Below are 23,184 nucleotides of genomic sequence, written 5' to 3'. Positions count from 1 at the left end.
AAAACTCACCGTATCGTATGCCCTCGCCATTTTTATCTCGCCGCAGAAGATGCAGTTCATCGTCGGATTCCGACGCCCATGAGCTATCTCGAGCCTCCCTCTTTTGTGTTTCAACTTCTCTCAATCCCTAGACTCTATTTGACATGTTCTTGTGAACCGTCTTCATCTACAGAAGCCATCCAACCTTGACGTCTTCGTCGGAGCACTCGAAGCACCAAGCTTCACCGCTTCGTTCCATCGTTGTTCGTCGTCGCTGACCATCTCCGACTCCACCACCGAACAAGCCACTCACCGCTGCATCCTCTAGATGCTCCCGCCGCCGCCCACTCGTCGGAGCCACCACCACCACCACGGCTGATCGCCCCCACCTCACGTACTTCTCCATAAGTACAAGCGCTTTGTTCGTTCAGTTAAAAAATGTTTTGGTTTTTTATTTTATTTAGATCACTTTTCTTCGGTTTAGTTCGAAAATCGATCGCTTAGTTTTTTTGTTAAGTCGTTACTACCGAAAATCTTAGATAGGAACCATCCTCTTCATTACGCGGGGCAAACACCCGTACAGCCAACTAGAGAGCACCACATGTCTCTGGCCGAAATTTGTTTTTTCAGGAATTTTTAATTTCAGATTTCTTTTCCAATCTTCTTTCTAGTATATCTTTTAATCTATAGATCCGATTTAGTTGATTCTTTTTCCTATGGTTTCATAAAAGTCCACTATATCCAGAGAACCAAATATTTTTGAAAATTTTAAAATTCAAATTCAAACAGATCTGAATTCAAACTTTGTTAGGCCATAACTTGAGTTTCGTAACTCTATTTTAGGTGATTCTTTATGCAAATCGAAGCCTGTGACTTGTACTTTCTGTTAAAACCAAAATCATATATTTTTGCTACTATTAAAATTATGTTCTACACAGAAGATTTATTTGGCTATTTTTGGAGTTTTCTGAAGTCTTTTCTTTGTTTTCTTTTTGATTCTTTGCTTGATTGCTTATGTGTGTCAATGTTTGCTTCGTTAGATCATCCGGAGTGCGAAGCTTGCTACTACGAATTCCTAGAGTTCAAAGATCGTCGACAAGGCAAGTTACATCTTGATCGTATTTTCTCTATACCCAGTTTTTACTATGCATTAGTTCATCCTTACATATTTGCATGAGTAGGATTGGGAATTGTGGGATTGATATGTAGTTAATGAGGTAGGAACCTATGATCCTTTAAACACCCCAGAAATATTCTTTATGTATATACATTGCTTAGCCATGCTCGTAGACGGGGATTGGTATGTGAGATTCATGCAAGTTATGAGAGAAATAATAATTAAGGGTAACTTTAAGGTGGCAACATTAACACAAATTTGGATGGAATGGTTGGGGCGCCTGGAGAAATTGAGTGCTTGCCCTAGGGGATCCTGGAGGACCTGTGTGATCACCCTACGGAATGCCACCCAGGCTCAAAGGGATCATATGATGTTTCATGCCTAGAAACTTCCTGTGCAGCCACAGGCCATTATGGACTTTGGCATAGTTGAGTAAGTTTGTGTGAGGCTTTCCGGTTAGGATAGCATATGTAGGGGAAAGTAGGTGTACCAGCCTATCCAGGGTTAAGGGGAACACATTCAAAAAACTGTGTCTCGATCTTCCGATCATGGAGGTGGCCGAGTCTTGTGGGGAAAAGTGTGCAAACATCTACAGAGTGTATAAACTAATCATGATTAGCCGTGTCTTCGGTTATGGACAAATTTGAGTATCTAGAAGTGAATTATTGGTTGATCTCGTCATTTTATTTAATTAATGAATTGGGTTATTAATAACTTGGGAATTTTGAGATTGAGTTGGAGGAACCTTCTCAATAATGGCATAAACTTGGCAGTGAATAAAATTTTATTCCTTTGTTGTAGGGAAAAAATAGCTTTATGCAAAATGAAACTTAAAGCCTCCACCAGCCAAAATTTGCATATAGAGATAGTCATTTTCATCCTTATTCTGTAGTGTGACATTGCCAGCATATTCCATGTGCTGACCTACATAGCTGCAACGTCTCATGTTGCAGAGTTTTTCGACGAGGATTAAGGTGCGATAGGTCATTGTTCTGCACTCAGTTTTGTCGTGGAGTTGGATGGACTCATTTACCTATGAAGCTTCCATAGTTATTTTATTTATATGGCCTTCAACCATATTATTATAATAAATACTCTTTTGAGGACCTCGATGTAATAAAGTGTGTGATTGAACTCTGTTATAATTCCTCGAGTACTGTGTGTGTCAGCATACCGATCCAGGGATACCACTTAAGCACAGAGACTTCAATCCATTGGGATCGGGTCGCTACACTATGACGCCAAGTAGCTTGGTAGGCATTCCATGACAACCACCATCGGGCAAGTGCCTTACATCATCGATGTAAACGCGGCGACGCTGCTCTTCTCAGAGTGTGTGTCGTCGTAGCTTGTTTGGGTGCAAACGATGGGTAGGGAGTAGATGGGTGCCCGGACACTGTTCACTGCTATGCCTAAAGCAGGGGAGCCGGCATACGATGACGCGAACAAGGAGATGTTAGACATCATCCATGATGGAGGTGGAGGAGCAGGTGGCTATGAGGACGGGCAGGTGGAAGATTCGGATCCTACCCAGTCCGACAACTACACCCACACGCATCAGGGCTACATCCAGCCGGGCATGCAGCAAACCTACACCCAGAACAACATGGGCACACAACAACGGGATTAGGCCGCCAGACAACGGCATGAGGAGGAGGAGGATGACAATGACGATGATCAGGATGATTTCGCGAGCGGTCCGTAGAATGGGGGTAGAGGAGAAAGCTTCAACATGCGAGAGGACGAGCTGTTGTGCTATGCATGGTTGGCCACTAGCCTCGATCTGATCCATGGCATAGAGCAAAAGGGCACAACTTTTTGGGCCAACATTCACACATGATGTCCATGAACACAAGCATTTCATGCCCTGCTCTGACGTGGTCATCTACAACTGTGAGTCAAAGTCCCTCAACCATCAATGGTACACCATCCAAGATGCCGTGTCAAAGTATTGCATCCACTTGAAGCATTTCATCGCATGGTGTCCTAGTGGTGCACAAATCACCGAGTAAGTAAGTTCATTTGATTGTATATGCTTAGTTTCATAGCCAGATATGCATAATTTTGTTGATCACTAGCCGAATATGCATAGTTTTGTAGCCGGATATCTATGCATAGTTGTGTGGATATGCATTGTAGACAATGTTTTATTTTGTAGCCTTCTCGTGCACGTACGGTGTTCAAGAAGTTGGAGAAGAAAAACTTCACCGTCATGCATTGTTGGTTGAACTTGAATGGGCCACCAAAGTGGAGCATATACATGGCCAAGGCCGCCGCCCAAGCCATCGAGGAAGAAACTGGTGGCCCAACCTACGCAACAAAAGAACCGCCCAAGAAGGTTAAAAGAGGGTTCCGAGAAAGAAGTGGGAGGAGGAGAGGACCACACGAGAAGGTGCGGTGGCCAGGATGACAGAGAGGTTGGAGTATATCTTGTTGAAGAAGGAGGAGGCATACATCAAGCTCTCTGACATCAAGGAGGAAAAAAGGGAGGGGTTTAAATTGTTGATGGATGCGATGGAGAAGAAGCTCAAGCTCGAAGAGAAGAAGACCATGCTTGAAGAGAAGAGGGCCATGCTCGAAGAGAAGAAGATGATTCTCGAAGAAAAGAAGGTGAAGATTGCTGCCCATGCGAAGGATGCTAAGATGTTGTCCTTGAATTGGAGTCTTTCGATGCCGATGCTAGAATGATCGTGCAAGCCGCCCACTACAAAATGTTGCAGGGGCAGAAAGATGAGTTTAAGGCGACGAGCAAGGAGAAGGAGGAGGAGATACATACGAACTAGCTGCATCCCCCGAGCCGCGTCCCCTGCGTCGCTCGCGTCTGGCGACACGGGGGAAAGACCTCGCCGCCGCTTGAAGGCCACCTCCACCATCGCCCCCCACTACGCCGCCGCCGGAGGGATGGCCGACGAAGCCGCGCCGTGCCCAAGGATGGTGACGATGGGGCGACCTCGTCCTCCTCCCCCACGCCAGATCCCCGCCAACCCTCGATCTGGCCAGGGGCTCCTCCACCAACGCCTCCTCCCACGCCGCTATCGATGGGCCGACCAGCGAGGCGGCTACGCGCCTGGAGCTGGTGTGATCTGGCGCTCAGTGGTCACGCACCTCCTTTAACTGTTATGGTTTGTCTGCCCGTCTGATGCGGCGGCGCGGCCACTCCCGTGATGCTCCTCCCCGACACGTCTCTTCTCCCCGGCAGTGCGACTCCCTATACAGTTTTGGTGGAGAAGGACGCTACTTTTGGGTGTAGCTGGCTGGGCTGGCCGAGGTTTGGTCCTACCCCGGTGCAGACCACCCTTTGTCTCCGACGGCACCTCCTTCGAGCGGCGGTGGAGACCTCTGCTCGTGTTTGGTCATGGTGATCTCTCTTGGAAATTGGTCAAAGCTTTGCGGTGGATCCCCGTCGACATCACTCCGGTCGCGACGGCCATGAACCTGCGTTCTCTAGTGTCCGTGGCCTGTTGGCGCTCGCCGGTGTGGATTTTTGGCCTCGACGCTCCGGTAGCCGCATCCCTTCCAGCTACGTTGGCTTGTGGTGTTCCAGTAGCCACGTCTCTTACAACCCGGATCTGCGTCCCCTTCCGGTTCCTGGCTTGCTAGCAGCGTCGGCCACCACCATCCCTCCGCATCGGCTCTCTGCCCGCTGCCTTTCCAACCCCGTCCACCCACACGCCATGCCGGCTCCAAAGTTTAAGTTTTTCGGTGGTGGCAAGTGCAGCCCCACCTTGCCCCCTTCTGTGGCGGCAGTCGTTTGCCGTGCTAACTTCTTCATCTTTGGATCCTAATCTGGTGGCAATGGGATTGCTCGAACTAAGGCCAGGCAAAATCCTTGCTCGGCTTGCCGATGCTGGCAGCGATAGCACTTGTGGGTGTCGTTTCCCTTCCTGAAGGCGCTGCCATGACCTTTATCCGTGCCCCTCTACGAGTATCAGGGGAAACCCTGGATCCAGTTCTCCGGATCGGGAAGCAGCGGCGTAACGATGTCGTTTCCCTTCTTGAAGGAGCTATCTTGCTAACTCGCGGCGTCCCCGGTGTTGGATTTGAAGATGTTTGATGTCTTGCTAGTTTGACTTGCCTCCCTAGTTCTAGGCTTGGTGGGTTTAGTTGTGTCTTTTTCCTGTTCGGATTGAGCATCCCTTGTCTCTCTGCTCTGGGTTCCATGCTCATGCATTTTTACGTTCATGTCATGTTTTGTAACCCCCTTTGTACTCAATTCTCTTTCTTCTATCAATGAAATGATACGCAAGCTTTGCGTATTCACGAAAAAAGAGGAGGAGGAGGAGGCTGCCTACGTGGAGGCTCGGATCGCCTGTTCGACAGGACAGATTTTTTGTTTGTATGGACTGTCGGACTGATATTCTTTTATGATCGGGTATGTAAAAACTAAGCATACTTGTCATTTTTATTGTGATCGGGCATGCGACCCGGCGCTAGTGTGATAGGACTTTATTTGAATTTTAAATTATCTATTACTAACGAACATATGCAAGATAACTTTACATGACGTGCTTCCGGGTCAGATTGGCGATTCTCACCACCTCAAAAAGTAGAGCCGGAAAAAATGGCGAAGGAGGCCTAGGGCGTGTTTGGTTGCCGTGCGCTACAGTACATGCATTGCATACACTTCTCCACCCAACCTGGCTATGCAAATGCAGCCTCAAATGCACCATATGCATGTTTTTTGGTTGCCTGCATGCCCTCTTACTTGCATGGGCTGAACCAACACTGCCTGGTGTTTGGTTGCCTGCATGTTAGTGCACAAACCCAAGGCATGGTGTTTGGTTGTATGCAAGGCCTGATGTGTGGTAACCTCTTTGGCTAGTTGGTGAGGTTACCACCACACTTCGGTAGCACAGATCATAAGCACAACAGAGTATAAACAGAGCATCAACTAGCATAATTCAGATATAAGCAGTACCACAGTTCATAACAGTTCAACGCATAAACCATAAACATGTTCAAAGTAGACTTGATAGTACGCTCGAAAGAGGTGGCCCGGCCCTACTCCTTGACGGCGAAGGCTTCGTCGTGCTTCCCGCACTTGTTGACGACCTCAATGCCATCGTCGTCGAAGATGATGACCTTGAGGGTGTCGGGAGTGAGGAGCTTGAACGTCACCATGTAGCCGATCTTGATCTGATGAACGGCTGCTTAGCTGGCCCAACCCTGATCTAGGGTCACCCTGCCGTTCATCAGCTTGACTGTCACCTTCTAGGAGCAGCCGGTGTTGTTCCTGAGCTTGAACTCTGTCGGCACCGCGAAGAAGTGCTTGGTGAAGTCCAGGGGGATGGGGATGCACTCAAGCTTCGGTGCAAGGATGACCTTGCATAAGTGGTTTGGGCCATCCTCCTGATGGTAGTGGCCGTAGTTGCGGCGCTTGTTGCGGGGGGGCTCCTCCATGCGCTCATCATCGCCACCCTCAGGCATCTTCGGGTCTTCCTCGACGGTGGGCGGCAGCTCAACCTCGTCGGGCATTGGGTGAAGGGGCTGCTTGCCCTTGTTGTCAACGACCGGGAGCACCTCCGTGCCCATCTCATTGCTCTCCTCGATTTGCACACAATTCATGGAGTCAGACACTTCACAGAGTTCATGGGTAATTCAAGAGCTTGTAGTTAAAATGGCATGACTGTCACTCTTCTCCTCCTCTCCAGTCCCCCTATATTTACTCACCCTACCCACCACTACTTACCCACCCCCTCTCTTCTCTCACTGTTAACGTTCCTCCTCCCCATCGCCATGAGCTCTAGCTCCAGCTCCAACGCCAACCCCTTCCCTTGGGGTATTGGCTGGAGGGCCTTCTTCCTCGGGTGGTCGGCTGGTGACCGCACCAAGTTCGGGAACACCATGGAGGTGTGCTCGAACTTTGGCTCCATGCCGGACATGCAGAACGAATCTAATGTTGTGCTCTTGAAGGCCACTAAAGAAGAGCTGCAGACGCTGATTCCTGACCCAGCGAAGGGCGCGATGGCAGTTGACATCATTCGTTGGGCAATGAATCAGGCCATCTCTGACGACGCTAAAGAGAGGAAGAAGTGGTGCAAGCACAAGACCTATTGGGCTCCTAATGACCGCCGTGCCGCAGTGTACTGGGAGACGACTATTGCGCCGCCGGCGGTCATCGGCGGGGAGCCTAAGGAGGAATAAGAGGTGGTGCACATGCCAGCTAGGGCGCCGGAGCCAGTCCGTCCTGCCTGGCAGATCGACCTCGACTCCGCCGAGGACGACGAGGATGACCCGCTGGCCCGCACGGCGAAGAAGAAGAAGATGATGGCCAGCGGCTCGACCAGCCGCTCCGCACGCCAGTGACAGCCGCCGCGGTCAGCCGGTGTCTGTTGTGTACCCCCTATCCCCCTATTCCCCTATCCCCCAATCCCGAAATCCACCTTCTGCGTTTCGATCTTGCATGTATGAACTCGTATGAACTGCTATGAACCAGTATGAATTACCCCTATGCTTATCTACCTCTATTCCCCATTCCCGTCCGCCATGGATCGAATAAAGCGTGCATGTCGAAGAGAGAGAAGTGCTTACCGCCATTGATGGAGTCTGGTGGTCTTATTCCTTTGCTCCGATCCGCCGCCGCCGGCGATGGAGTCCGGTGGTCTTCTTCCTCTGCTCCGATCCGCCGCCGCCAATGAGAGTTGGGGGAGTGGGGAAGAGTGGGGAGAGGGAGCGGTGAGGGACGGTGAGGCTAATAACTGCCGGTACTTCGGGAAGCAACGCGACTTCTCGAGCGTGGCCGCGCGCGTGCAGTCGCGCCCGCTCACGTGCACCGCTCGGGCCTGGCCCTGGAGAAACTGCCGATTCGTGCGTTTTCAGTGAGCCAGTCTCAGAAATGCTTTAAGAAGTGTGCGATGCAGACCTAATAATATATGCGGACTATCAAACAGACCGAATCCTTCTCACGCGGGCCTGGTTGAACCTTATGCGGGCAACCAAACACACCACACGCCCTTAGTCTTTCGTCCCATCCCCGCCTCCCGAGCCCAAACAAACGACGCAAAGCCAGCGCAGCACTGTGCTCCGTGCTTTGACCACAATCACCGCCGAACGCGGCCATGCTCGCCCGCCGCTGCGGCCACTACTGACGCAGGTGAGTTTTCCCCTCCCCCACCGCCGCCGTTATGGATCCGGCGTCCGAGGAGCTCGAGCGCCGCAGCCACTACCTCAGCTCACTCATCCGCCGCACCAAGCTCAATGCCGCGCCCGCCCCGCCACCTCGTACTTCTCACCCGAAGCCGGAGACGAAGCTGGAGCTGGAGCGGGAGCGCTCGCCCATCCGCCGCACCAAGCTCAAGCTCAACGCCGCGCCCGCCCTCCCTCCTTCTACCACTCACCCGGAGACCGGGAAACTGGAGCGGGAGCCGGGCCCTAAGAACCAGAACCTCGTTGAGGCCAAAGCGTTGGTGGAGAGGGAAGTGAAAGAGGGCGACGGAAAGGGGAAGGAGGAGAGGAAGGTCTCGGTGCGGGTCCGGGCGGCCGACATGCCGGTGGTGCTGCAGCGGCGCGCGATCCGGCTCGCCTACGATGCTGTCTCTGCAACACCGCGGGCCGACGGCAAGCGTCTAGCCCTCGCGCTCAAGAAGGTACAGCATCCATCTCGTGATAAAAACTTCAACCGGTTACTGCTCTTTGGTAGCTAGGGTGAAATGCTTGTGCACTTGTGCCGCGAGCACATTGTTGAAATCGTTTGGAGTTGTGGACCTCGTGCAGAGAAAATGCAGTCATGCAGTGGTAGTAGAAGTAGATATGTAAGTGATTCAGATTTAGAACATCTCTAGCAGATCCGCTAAAATCCGATACTGCAAAATCGTTTTAGGGTTGCTACAAAAACAATTTTGCACGAACGTGAAGGCCCCGGCGGAACTGATCACGTAAATCTCATACTGCATATTTAGAAACATCTTCACGCTAGAAAATAGTTCATCACAACCACAGTGCATACATAGGAAATACAAACTTCGCGCTACAAATTACAAAAAGTCGACGGTCACTGGTCGATGCCGAGGTAGAGCTTGGTGGCGGACTTGCGGAGCGCGTTGGCGAGGTCGTGCTCCTCCTTGGCGTCAGAGACGGTCGATGACACCGTACCTTCTTCTCCGGCCGACAAAGCTTTCTCCGCAGCGACAATGTCCGCATCGGCCTCCCGACGCCTCTGCAAATGCGGGAAGAGTTAGTCATGGAGCTCGTGGAAGCCGGCCCAAGGGCTCTGCCCGCCGCTCCGGGAGAGCCGGCCATAGTCGCACGCTTGCTTCGGGGCCATGGTTCGACGGCGGGCCGGCTAGAGCAGCCAGCCTCCGCGTCATGCAGTGTGAGCTTGCGCAGAGGCGACCTGCCACGGCCGCCACGCCCACCAGCACCACCGGCCATGGAGGAGAAGAAAAAAAAGGAGGAGATGTGGCGGGATTTGTCGCCGGAGTTGGGGAGGGCTAGCGGCGGGGCGGGCGGATTGCGGCCAAGGGGATAGGGTTTGCTAACCCTAAAGCCTGGCCGGCGCCGTACATATAGCATCGGAGGAATGGATATGCGGGCCACCTGTAAAAAAATTACAGGCTGGGCTTCGTTTAGCGGATCTGTTCGGGCCAATAAAATGGAGATCCTGCAAAACGGCCGGAATTTTTACGGGCCGGCAAGCTTTCGCCGGATTTGCTAGAGATGCTCTTAGGAACCTAGAAACGTAGTGCATCTCCAACAGTTCCCATAAAAGAACTCCCAGTAAAAGTGGTTTTTGGAGGTGGCGTGGCAGCAGCGGACGGTGGTCATGGGTGACGGCGCGCTGATGTGGCACTTTTATGGGAAGGTTTACAGGAAGGGTCATTTCCCCCTAGATGCAGGGGATGTTGGGCAGATTATATGGGTTCCGCCAATTTTTTTTAGTGATACGGGATCTATGGGAGATGCTCCGACGTGCTGTTGCTTATGTTCCACCTTTTCTTTTGAGTTGTATGTTCCACAATTTAAATGTATGAGATTAGTGCTACACATGTTGGTTCAGTTGCCAGTTGGTTAGACTTGCAACAAAGTTAGGAGGCATGGATTGAGTATATGGGTGTTTCTGGTTTAAGCCTAAGTCTTCTGTTTGCCCAGTTTTATCAGTGTTGTGTTGGCAAGAAAAAATGCACCAAAGTGGCTATCTGGTATGCAGCACAAGGAACGCCAGTGCAAAGGTAGTCAGGTGGTAACCCATTGTTGTGTAGTCCTGGTCTTGTTCCACAGACAGAGAGCATGTAGGATACTGGGCGCCTCCGTTCTAGTAGAAGAGGTGTTCTGTAAGAGAAGAGGCAAAGGGTGATTGGAAGCTAGTCAGCAAAATGTCAATTCAAACTATATAACTACTATTTGAACGGAACAGGCTGAAGGAAGTGAGACTGCCATTTGTTCCCAAAACAGGAAGAACTACCTTTTAGCCCTCGTACTAGAAATGCTACTCCATAGTTGTTTCTGTGAAGAGTTTTAAAATGTTCAAACCTTTGTAGAACAACATAAGTTGGCTAGCTATGGTAGCTAGCAATATTTATTTTTGACATATGTTGTATGAAGTTGATATTCCCCACTTTCTTAATATATTTTCCCTTGTTTATTTTGTTCTCGCTTGGCCATTTCTTTCATTTGTCTGATATGTCTGGAACTCTGGATGTGTCACAAAGCAGTCTTCATATGTTTAGCTGCACCGTTTTGTGCAGCCTTAAGTACTATTTTGATAGGTAAATATTTGCTTGCTGCAGGAATTTGACACGTCATACGGCCCTGCTTGGCACTGCATTGTTGGGACAAGCTTTGGCTCCTATGTTACTCACACATTGGGAGGTTTCTTATACTTCTCTGTTGACAAGGTCCACATTCTTCTCTTCAGAACTGCTGTTGAGCCATTAGGCCATCTGCGGTGAGACCTAGAATCAGTTTATTAGGTAGTCTAGGTGCTATGTAGTCCGTATGGGAACATCTAACATGCAGAAGGGTAAGGAGGGTATGATAATCTCAATGAAAATATGTTGAACCAATCTGTTATAACTTCCATGTATTAGCACTTGTTGACTTTCAAGGCTGGCCTTAGGAGGTACTAACATACTGCCTAGGCTTGTAACCTGGACTGCCAGCCTTGATTGAGGCCTAAATCGGCAAAGCCTAGCTCCAGGGCTTCCATCATTGTAATTCCACTGGAGGTGTTTGTTTTGGGCAAAATGCCCCGTTAACTGTTTACGGTGGAAACCAAAAACGTTACGCACGTTTGGTAAGTGTACGTGTAATCCGATGCCTCCGCAAACGGTTCCAGGCTTGCTGTGGATCGATACCACCCACGACCCCCGGAGGGCACTTTCAGTGCACGGCGGCACGGCATTGGCACACTTTATCCACTCCGTGTGCTGACTGCTTCGTGATTGGGCCAATGAGCGACAGCCTGGAATATGGAGCAATACGTGGAACTTATACTGCGCGGATGAAGGTGCTGTTGGGAGAGGTTACGGTCCGGTTTCCAGTGTGCTACACCACCGAATCCTCTAGCACCTGTTCCAGATTTCTTACATAGCTGCCGATCTCAGAACAGGTCCCTTTACATGGCACAAATTGTTCTGGCGGAGCAAGTGGGGTAGGACCAGCATAAACATAGTCGACATTAGCCAGCCAGGCCGTCATAGTGGACCTCAGAACAGAAAGCTACCAGGTCGTCTCTCATCGTTTCAGATCCATCATTTTGAAACCTTGCGGTATGGAGTTCGTCGACATGGACGGAAATCTAAGGTTCGTTTGTTTGAAACCTTCTGCAAGTTTTGTATCGCCAACTTAGTACTAATCCTATTTGTTTCCACTATTTTTAGATCAACAACTGGTTTGATTCCTGTCTGTTCCTTGACGGCGGCAAGGGATCATGCTGTTTGTCCTGCTCAATCAAACTGTTCGTCAGGATCATCTAGGGTTTGCGAGATTGTCAGAACAGAGGGAGGGATCCAGCATCATAATGTTTCAGACAAGGTCCGCGCAATGGAGCTAGCTATCATTGATGAACTACCGAATACAACTCACCGTTGGTGCAAGTGGCACGTGTTAAAGAAGGCGAAAGAAAGGTTGGGTGTCCTTTATGGAAAGAAATCGGAGTTCAAGAAAGACTTCCAAATGTTGGTGCATCATGTTTTAACTAAAGAGGAATTTGAGAACGGGTGGGCTGAAATGTTAGCAAAATACGGTTTGCAAAAACATCCATTCCTAACACAAATATATGAGGTTAGGCATAAGTGGGCCAAACCGTACTTCATGGGTGTGTTCTGTGCAAATATGACAAGCACACGAGGAAGTGAAAGTGCAAATCATTTGTTGAAGGGGTATGTACCGTGGGATGTCCTATGCATCTATTTATTAAGCAATTCGAGAAGATATTATTTGATAGAGACTCGGAGGAAAGCTATCAAGAAAAACGCACTGCAATTGTAAGTTGATATTTAATTTAAATTATTTTATATTCGTTGCATTTCTAGGAGGTATTATTTGATTGATATTATTTGCACTAACAAAACTATGTTTCCTAAAATGGAGGCAGGTGTAGTCTTGAAGGGGAATTGGCCTTTGGAATGCCATGCAAGCAAGGTGTACACACAAACAATGTTGAGCAATTTGATGAGTCTTTGTACAAGGCTGGGTCTTCATGTCACGGAGGAGGTTGAACATCAGAGGAAATACATTGTGAGCCACATTGTGAGCCATGTCGATGCTGAAAGAAGGAACAGTTGGTGCAAAGTTGTTTTCTTAGTTACGATTGATGCAGACATGACGAAGTTTGTGTGTGAGTGCGGCTTCTTTGAACATGCCGGCTTGTTATGCCCTCACGCTATTAAGCTGAGCATTTTTGCATTCATGTGAATAATATAGATAATTTAAATGGTTTTAAAATGATGTTAACTTGCTAGCCTTGTGTGTGTGTGTCGGCGTTCTGGATACGGGGGCACCTAGACTTTGTCGGATTTCGGGATCCGGCAACCCGTGAGAGGTTCGAACACTGGGGTGCGTATGGAGATCTCAACCGGCCCAGCCTGCCTACTCGCGATCCTCCCTAGCCTAGCATGAAGAGCTCACAGAGACACAAAGATACAGAGATATATACTGATTCGGGCCATCATGGTGATGTAACACCCTACTTCAATGTGGTGTGGTGGATTGCCTCGAGGGGCTATGGATGAACTAGTACAAAGGATGAACAAGCCTCAGGAGGTGAGGTGTTCTTGAGCTGGTCACTATAAGAAGTATGTCAACTAGTGACCTTCTGCCAGTGACCCTGTAATAATTGGTCATAGATCTATGACCATTTGAGACCAATTGGTCAAAAGTTGTTTGGGGGGCTCCAAACGCTGAACAATAACGACCATTTTAGTCAGAAAGGTCGCAATTTTCTTACACGAAATGGTCATAAAGCAGATAGCACTGGTTCGCTGCCTTATTTCTAGCTGATCATGACCAATATAGATGGTCATAACCCTGTAAATTGTGGTGGGTTGCTATGACTAGGCGCCACCTCATGAGTTTTGCCTATGTGTCATGTCCATGTGTCAATTTTTACCCTAGGTTGTGAAGCAACCTATATTTCTGCCATTCACAAAATTCCCAAAAAAATCTCATAAATTCTTTGGGTCATATCTTTGTTAAATATGTAAAAAACCTTCCTTGCCTAGTTCAAAAATAATTCAACAATATTCTTTTTCTATTCTGTTCAGAACAACACTTTGTGAAGGAAATGCTATTTCTATATTCTTGATTGCCCTCAAATTTTTTGGGCACTATTTCCTATCAAAATCATTGCCTCATGACAAAATTCAGCTCCATTTGCTCAGTAAATCTTCCTCGCAAATTTCCAAAGTTTTTGTCCACCTAGAACCTTTGTGAAAGAAGTACTAGCTATGCATATCCTAATGAGTTGAATTTTTCCACATATTCTATATGCCTATGTAACTTACCTACACCGAATTTGAGCTCAGTTCATTTAGCAAATTTCTCTCACTAATTTTCCGAAGTTTCTGTCCAGAGAAGAGCATTGTGAAGGAAGTGCTATTTATATATTCTTGGTTGCCCTCAAAATTTTTGGGCACTCTTTTCTATTCAAATCATTGCCTCATGACAAAATTCAGCTCCATTTGCCCAGTAAATCTTCCTCGGCAAATTTACAAAGTTTTTGTCCACCTAGAACCTTTGTGAAAGAAGTACTAGCTATGCAATATCCTAATAAGTTGAATTTTTTCCACATATTCTATATGCCTATGTAACTTACCTACATCAAATTTGAGCTCATTTCATTTAGCTAATTTCTCTCACTAATTTTCCGAAGTTTCTATCCAGCGAAGAGCATTGTGAAGGAAGTACTACTTTGGCATGTCCAAATGGTATCCATTTTGTACAGTGCTTTCCTCTACCAAAATAACCATCCTCCACCAAATTTTAGCTCAATCCATTCATTATTTTAAGCCCAGCTTTAACATTCGTATTTATGTCCAGTGTGGTACTTTGCAAAGCAAGTACCACCTAGGCTCCTCCTTTTGAGCTGGAAATTTGTGAAGACAGTCTTCTTAGTAACTGATCATCCTTAGCCAAAACTCACGCCCATTAGACATGTGCATTTCTCGTACCGCTAATCAAACACTTGGCTGCTAATTCATGTTTGAGCATAGATCGGTCTCCTCGTGAGAATCTTATGTTGTAATTTTCTTCCTAGCACCTACTTGGGGAGTGCCCAACCCACTAGACATGCCTAGGCCACCCAGAACGCATGGCAACGCCACGGTCACGCGGTGACCACGCGACGGGCATGCGTGTTTACGCGCTCTAGAGTTGGGGCCCTCGGCCACCGTCCAAACCTCGATGTATCGCCACCAAACCATGTATTTTTGATTAAATAGGTACTTATGTAACTAGAAATAATTTTTGGAAAAAATAAGTAGCAAACTATAAGGCAGCTGTAGTTCAAATTTGACCTGCTTCCAACTGAATCGGCGGAAATTTGTCTTTTTCACGAGAGGTGGATCAAAACTTTTGACACCCAAAATTTTTGTCAATTGTGCATTAAATATGTCCTAGTATTTTAGAAAATTGAATTGGTCCAATTTTGCAACAAATATATGGTAGGTCCTTCACAAAAAAATTCATTTTGGGCACTCAGAAAATGGAAAATGAATTTTTTGTCCAAAGAAAATGAAAACTTCCTTAGGCAACATTGTTTGCCATTCCAAGATGCACCCTTATGCACAATATAATATCATTTGAACAAACTATGTCATGAATGTGGCCATAAGATTGAGCATTCGGGTTGAAAGCCATGCATCTACACACTTGATAGCTCGTTTTTGAGAACACTTTTTTAAAATAATTGTCGTGTTACAAGTTTATAATTTTTGCTCATAACTTGACCACATATAATGACACAATGCGAAGGTTATCCAATTTTTTTTGTTTTTTTTTTGAATTTTTTATGCCCGTTTCAAAATGCAGTCAAAATGGCGGGCATGACCGTTCCTAGATAGTGGTTGAATCTTGGAAAACTTTTTGTGTTTTTATGAATAAATAGATACTTATGTACCTAGAAATGATTTTTGGAAGAAATAAAGAGCAAACTATGAGACAACTGCAGTTCAAATTTGACCCGCTTCCAACTAAATCGGCGGAAATTTGTCTTTTTCACGAGCGGTGGATCAAAACTTTTTACACCCAACCATTTGATCAATTGTGCATTAAATATGTTCTAGTATTTTAGAAAATTGATTTGGTACAATTTTGAAACAAATATATGGTAGGTCCTTTACAAAAGAACTCATTTTGGGCACTCGAAAAATGGAAAATGAAATTTCCGTCCAAAGAAAATGAAAACTTCCTTAGGCAACATTGTTTGTCATTCCAATATGCACGCTTGTGCACAATATGAGATCATTTGAACAAACTATGCCATGAATGTGGCCATAAGATTGAACATTTGGGTTGAAAGCCATGCATCTTCACACTTGATAGCTCGTTTCTGAGAACACTTTTTTAAAATAATCGTCGCATTACAAGTTTATAATTTTTTCTGGTAACTTGGTAACATGTAATGACACAATGCAAAGGTTTTTCAAATTTTTATTTTTTTTGAATTTTTTATGCCCGTTTCAAAATGCGGTCAAAACGGCGGGCATGACCGTTCCTAGCTAGTGGTTGAATCTTGAAAAACTTTTTGTGTTTCTATGATTAAATATATACTTATGTACCTAGAAATGATTTTTGGAAAAAATAAAGAGCAAACTATGAGGCAGCTGCAGTTCAAATTTCACCTGCTTCCAACTAAATCGGCGAGAATTTGTCTTTTTCACGAGAGGTGGATCAAAACTTTTTACACCCAACCATTTGGTCAACTGTGCATTAAATATGTCCTGGTATTTTAGAAAATTTATTTGGTACAATTTTAAAACAAATATATGGTAGGTCCTTTACAAATAAACTCATTTTGGGCACTCGAAAAATGGAAAATGAAATTTCCGTCCAAAGAAAATGAAAACTTCCTTAGGCAACATTGTTTGTCATTCCAATATGCACCCTTGCGCACAATATGAGATCATTTGAACAAACTATGCCATGAATGTGGCCATAAGATTGAGCATTTGGGTTGAAAAGCCATGCATCTTCATATTTGATGGCTCATTTCTGAGAACAAATTCTTTAAATAATTGCCGTATTACAAGTTTATTATTTTACCTGGTAACTTGGTCACATTTAATGAGACAATGCGAAGTTTTTCTATTTTTTTTGATTTTTTTGAATTTTTTAAGCCCGTTTCAAAATGCGGTCAAAACAGCGGGCATGACAGTTCCTAGCTAGTGGCTGAATCTTGGAATCTTTTTGGTGTTTCTCTGATTAAATAGATACTTAGGTAGCTAGAAATGAGTTTTGAAAAAAATAAAGAGAAAACTATGAGGCAGCTGCAGTTCAAATTTGACCCGCTTCCTGCTGAATCGGTGAAAATTTGTCTTTTTCACAAGAGGTGGCTAGAATCTTTTGACACCCAACCGTTTGGTCAATTATACATTAAATATGACCTAGTATTTTGGAAAATGGATTTTGTCCAATTTTTCAGCAAATATATGGCAGGTTCTTCACAAAAAAACCCGATTTGGCACTCCGAAAATTGAAAAATGGTTTTTGTTCAAAGAAAATGAAAACCCTCAAATCAACATTGTTTGTCGTCCCAAGATACACACATGTGCAAAATATTGGGCCATTTGAATAAACTATAAGCGGGTAATATGTTGAATGTTTACTCAAAATAAGAGGGTACAAAATATATGAAAGCAGAAGGAAATAACAAAATTACACAAGCTAAATCATGATTGCTCGAATCTGTTGTGGCATAGATCAGTGACATGGCAAACATCCATCCATTGATCCATTCATCCAGTCCACCGCAGTAAACATCCGTCCATCGATCCATTCATCCAGCCTCTCCCCCTCTTGCACGAACCCTAGAGCTTTGCTCCTACGCACCCACAGCCATCGCCCCCAACCATCTCCCTCCCTCAGATCTCGATCCGCCGCAGCCCCCAACCCCACCCCCACACCGCCACCGTTGACGACCCTCACTGTAGACAAGGTCGAGGCTGGCCCAAGATCGAGCCCATGCCAAGATTCATGAGTGGAGCCCCGCGGAGCTGCCCACAAACTACTCCACTTCCCCACCCCTGATTCCTCTCCAATCTCGGCCACTGCCGTGCCCCCAGCATCGGGTCACCGTGGAAGGTGAAGGCGTTGGCCGCCGCGGTCGCATCGTCAGACAGCCAGTTCGCGATGCCAAAGAAGACGAAGAAGATGGTGGCGGCCGCGGCGTCGGATCTGGTGACGCTGGAGAAGATGGAGTCGCAGCCATTGAGGGAGTCCGGGATTAAGGGGTCCTCGGACAGCCGGACTATATACTTTGGCCGGACTGTTGGACTATGAAGATACAAGATTGAAGACTTCATCCCGTGTCCGGATGGGACTCTCCTTTGCTTGGAAGGCAAGCTTGGCAATTCGGATATGTAGATCTCCTTCTCTGTAACCGACTTTGTGTAACCCTAGCCCCCGCCGGTGTCTATATAAACTGGAGGGTTTAGTCCGTAGGACAACAACAATCATAATCATAGGCTAGCTTCTAGGGTTTAGCCTCTACGATCTCGTGGTAGATCAACTCTTGTAATACTCATATCATCAAGATCAATCAAGTAGGAAGTAGGGTATTACCTCCATCGAGAGGGCCCGGACCTGGGTAAACATCGTGTCCCCCGCCTCTTGTTACCATTAGCCTTAGAAGCACAGTTCAGGACCCCCTACCCGAGATCCGCCAGTTTTGACACCGACAGTGGTGCTTTCATTGAGAGTTCCACTGTGCCGTCGCGATAGGGCTTGATGGCCCCTTCAGTCTGAAGGAAATATGCCCTAGAGGCAATAATAAAGTTATTATTTATTTCCTTATTTCATGATAAATGTTTATTATTCATGCTAGAATTGTATTAACCGGAAACATAATACATGTGTGAATACATAGACAAACATAGTGTCACTAGTATGCCTCTACTTGACTAGCTCGTGAATCAAAGATGGTTAAGTTTCCTAACCATGGACAAAAGAGTTGTCATTTGATTAATGGGATCACATCATTAGGAGAATGATGTGATTGACTTGACCCATTCCGTTAGCTTAGCACACGATCGTTTAGTATGTTGCTACTGCTTTCTTCATGACTTATACATGTTCCTGTGACTATGAGATTATGCAACTCCCGTTTACCAGAGGAACACTTTGTGTGCTACCAAACGTCACAACGTAATTGGGTGATTATAAAGGTGATCTATAGGTGTCTCCGAAGGTACATGTTGGGTTGGCATATTTCGAGATTAGGTTTTGTCACTCCGATTGTTGGAGAGGTATCTCTGGGCCCTCTCGGTAATACACATCACTTAAGCTTTGCAAGCATTGTAACTAATGAGTTAGTTACGGAATGATGTATTACGGAACGAGTAAAGAGACTTGCCGGTAATGAGATTGAACTAGGTATAGGATACCGACGATCGAATCTCGGGCAAGTAACATACCGATGACAAAGGGAACAACGTATGTTGTTATGCGGTTTGACCGATAAAGATCTTCATAGAATATGTAGGAGCCAATATGAACATCCAGGTTCCACTATTGGTTATTGACCGGAAACAGTTCTAGGTCATGTCTACATAGTTCTCGAACCCGTAGGGTCCGCACGCTTAACGTTATGATGACAATTATATTATGAGTTTATCAGTTTTGATGTACTGAAGGAGTTCGGAGTCCCGGATGAGATCGGGGACATGACGAGGAGTCTCGAAATGGTCGAGACGTAAAGATCGATATATTGGACGACTATATTCGGACTTCGGAAAGGTTCCGAGTGATTCGGGTATTTTTCGGAGTACCGGAGAGTTACGGGAATTCGCCGGGAGAAGTATTGGGCCTTATTGGGCCATACGGGAAAGAGAGAGGGGCTGCCTAGGGCAGGCCCCCCCCATGGCCTAGTCCGAATTGGACTAGGGGGAGGGGCCGCACCCCCTCCTTCCTTCCCTTCTCTCTTCCCTTTCCTTCTCTCCTACTCCTACTACATGGAAGGTCTCCTAGTTGGACTAGGAAAGGAGGGAATCCTACTCCCGGTGGGAGTAGGACTCCTCCCTGGCGCGCCCTCCCTTGGCCGGCCGCCCCCTCCCCCTTGCTCCTTTATATACGGGGGAGGGGGGCACCCCATGACACACAAGTTGATCTACGGGTCATTTCTTAGCCGTGTGCGGTGCCCCCCTCCACCATATTCCACCTCGGTCATATCGTCGCGGAGTTTAGGCGAAGCCCTGCGCCGGTAGAACATCATCATCGTCACCACGACGTCGTGCTGACGGAACTCATCCCCGACGCTTAGCTGGATTGGAGCCCGGGGAACGTCATCGAGCTGAACGTGTGCTGAACACGGAGGTGCCGTACGTTCGGTGCTTGGATCGGTCGATTCGTGAAGACGTACGACTACATCAACCGCGTTGTCATAACGCTTCCGCTTAACGGTCTTCGAGGGTACGTAGACAATACTCTCCCCTCTCGTTGCTATGCCATCACCATGATCTTGCGTGTGCGTAGGAAATTTTTTGAAATTACTACGTTCCCCAACAGTGGTATCAGAGCCAGGTTTTATGCGTAGATGTCATATGCACGAGTAGAACACAAGTGAGTTGTGGGCGATACAAGTCATACTGCTTACCAGCATGTCATACTTTGGTTCGGCGGTATTGTAAGATGAAGCGGCCCAGACCGACATTACGCGTACGCTTACGCGAGACTGGTTTCACCGTTGCGAGCACTCATGCTTAAAGGTGGCTGGCGGGTGTCTGTCTCTCTCACTTTAGCTGAATCGAGTGTGGCTACGCCCGGTCCTTGAGAAGGTTAAAACAGCACCAACTTGACGAACTATCGTTGTGGTTTTTATGCGTAGGTAAGAACGGTTCTTGCTAAAGCCCGTAGCAGCCACGTAAAATTTGCAACAACAAAGTAGAGGACGTCTAACTCGTTTTTGCAGGGCATGTTGTGATGTGATATGGTCAAGACGTGTTGCTATATTTTATTGTATGAGATGATCATGTTTTGTAACCGAAGTTATCGGCAACTGGCAGGAGCCATATGGTTGTCGCTTTATTGTATGAAATGCAAACGCTTTGTAATTGCTTTACTTTATCACTAAGCGGTAGCGATAGTCGTAGAAGCAATAGATGGCGTAATGACAACGATGCTATGATGGAGATCAAGGTGTCGCGCCGGTGACGATGGTGATCACGACGGTGCTTCGAAGATGGAGATCACAAGCACAAGATGATGATGGCCATATCATATCACTTATATTGATTGCATGTGATGTTTATCCTTTATGCATCTTATCTTGCTTTGATTGACGATAGCATTTTAAGATGATCTCTCACTAATTATCAAGAAGTGTTCTCCCTGAGTATGCACCATTGCGAAAGTTCTTCGTGCTGAGACACCACGTGATGATCGGGTGTGATAGGCTCTACGTTCAAATACAACGGGTGCAAAACAGTTGCACACGCGGAATACTCGGGTTAAACTTGACGAGCCTAGCATATACAGATATGGCCTCGAAACACGGAGACCGAAAGGTCGAGCGTGAATCATATAGTAGATATGATCAACATAATGATGTTCACCATTGAAACTACTCCATCTCACGTGATGATCGGACATGGTTTAGTTGATTTGGATCACGTGATCACTTAGATGACTAGAGAGATGTCTGTCTAAGTGGTAGTTCTTAAGTAATATGATTAATTGAACTTAAATTTATCATGAACTTAGTCCTGGTAGTATTTTGCAAATTATGTTGTAGATCAATAGCTTGCGTTGTTGCTTTCATATGTTTATTTCGATATGTTCCTAGAGAAAATTGTGTTGAAAGATGTTAGTAGCAATGATGTGGATTGGATCCGTGATCTGAGGTTTATCCTCATTGCTGCACAGAAGAATTATGTCCTTGATGCACCGCTAGGTGACAAACCTATTGCAGGAGCAGATGTAGACGTTATGAACGTTTGGCTAGCTCAATATGATGACTACTCGATAGTTTTGTGCACCATGCTTTATGGCTTAGAATCGGGACTTCAAAGATGTTTTGAACGTCATGGACCATATGAGATGTTCCAGGAATTGAAGTTAATATTTCAAGCAAATACCCGAGTTGAGAGATATGAAGTCCCCAACAAGTTCTATGGCTAAAAGATGGAGGAGAATCGCTCAACTAGTGAGCATGTGCTCAGATTGTCTGGGTACTTCAATCGCTTGAATCAAGTGGGAGTTAATCTTCCAGATAAGATAGTGATTGACAAAATTCTCTAGTCACCATCACTAAGTTACTAGAACTTCGTGATGAACTATAGTATGCAAGGGATGACGAAAACAATTCCCAAGCTCTTCGCGATGCAAAAATCGGCGAAGGTAGAAATCAAAGAAAAACATCAAAGTGTTGATGGTGGACAAGATCACTAGTTTCAAGAAAAAGGGCAAAGGGGAGAAGGGGAACTTCAAGAAGAACAACAAGCAAGTTGCTGCTCAAGTGAAGAAGCCCAAGTCTGGACCTAAGCCTAAGACTAAGTGATTCTACTGCAAAGGGACTAGTCACTGGAAGTGGAGCTACCCCAAGTATTTGGAGGATAAGAAGGATGGCAAAGTGAACATAGGTATATTTGATATACATGCTATTGATGTGTACTTTACTAGTGTTTATAGAAACCCCTTGGTATTTGATACTAGTTCAGTTGCTAAGAGTAGTAATTCGAAACGGGAGTTGCAGAATAAACAGAAACTAGTTGAGGGTGAGGTGACGATGAATGTTGGAAGTAGTTCCAAGATTGATATGATCATCATCGCACACTCCCTATACTTTCGGGATTAGTGTTAAACCTAAATAAATGTTATTTGGCGTTTGCGTTGAGCATGAATATGATTTGATCATGTTTATTGCAATACGGTTATTCATGTAAGTTAGAGAATAATTATTGTTCTATTTACATGAATAAAACCTTCTATGGTCATACACCCAATGAAAATGGTTTGTTGGATCTCGATCGTGTGATACACATATTCATAATATTGAAACCAAAGATGTAAAGTTAATAATGATAGTGCAACTTATTTGTGGTACTGCCGTTTAGGTCATATTGGTGTAAAGCGCATGAAGAAACTCCATAAAAGATGGATTTTCGGAATCACTTGGTTATGAATCATTTGATGCTTGCGAACCGTGCCTTTTGGGCAAGATGACTAAAACTCCGTTCTCCGGAACAATGGAACAAGCTACTGACTTATTGGAAATAATACATACCGATGTATGCGATCCAATGAGTGTTGATGCTCGTGGCAAGTATCGTTATTTTCTGACCTTCACAAGATGATTTGAGCAGATATGGGTATATCTACTTGATGAAACATAAGTCTGAAATAGTTGAAAGGTTCAAATAATTTCAGAGTGAAGTGGAAAAATCATCGTAACAAGAAAATAAAGTTTCTACGATCTGATCGCGGAGACAAATATTTGA

At 46.0% G+C, this 23,184-nt stretch overlaps 2 protein-coding genes across 3 annotated transcripts; both read left to right on the top strand.

The window, feature by feature from the left end:
* Positions 1 to 8,063: 8,063 nt before the first annotated feature.
* Positions 8,064 to 11,248, top strand: LOC119325311 (dynein 11 kDa light chain, flagellar outer arm-like). Its single transcript, XM_037599059.1, has 2 exons — positions 8,064 to 8,682; positions 10,822 to 11,248. Exons 1-2 carry the CDS (start codon positions 8,221 to 8,223, stop codon positions 10,981 to 10,983), a joined length of 624 nt encoding a protein of 207 aa, XP_037454956.1. The 5' UTR covers positions 8,064 to 8,220; the 3' UTR covers positions 10,984 to 11,248.
* Positions 11,249 to 11,424: 176 nt separating this feature from the next.
* On the top strand, positions 11,425 to 12,959 carry LOC119325310 (protein FAR1-RELATED SEQUENCE 5-like). 2 transcript variants are annotated; one of them, XM_037599057.1, is made up of 4 exons: positions 11,425 to 11,540; positions 11,643 to 11,836; positions 11,914 to 12,519; positions 12,630 to 12,959. In XM_037599057.1, the coding sequence occupies exons 2-4, from the start codon at positions 11,805 to 11,807 to the stop codon at positions 12,751 to 12,753; spliced, it is 762 nt and encodes a 253-aa protein (XP_037454954.1). In that variant the 5' UTR covers positions 11,425 to 11,540; positions 11,643 to 11,804; the 3' UTR covers positions 12,754 to 12,959. The 2 variants fall into 2 exon arrangements, with proteins under 2 accessions (XP_037454954.1, XP_037454955.1); XM_037599058.1 differs by having other exon boundaries at positions 11,471 to 11,836; positions 12,626 to 12,959.
* The last annotated feature ends 10,225 nt before the right edge of the window (positions 12,960 to 23,184 follow it).

This window comes from Triticum dicoccoides, chromosome 6B, assembly GCF_002162155.2.
Source record: "Triticum dicoccoides isolate Atlit2015 ecotype Zavitan chromosome 6B, WEW_v2.0, whole genome shotgun sequence".
Lineage (NCBI taxonomy): Eukaryota > Viridiplantae > Streptophyta > Magnoliopsida > Poales > Poaceae > Triticum > Triticum dicoccoides.
The sequence above is the reverse complement of the archived record's forward strand: the minus strand, read 5'-3'. Positions and strand labels throughout refer to the sequence as shown.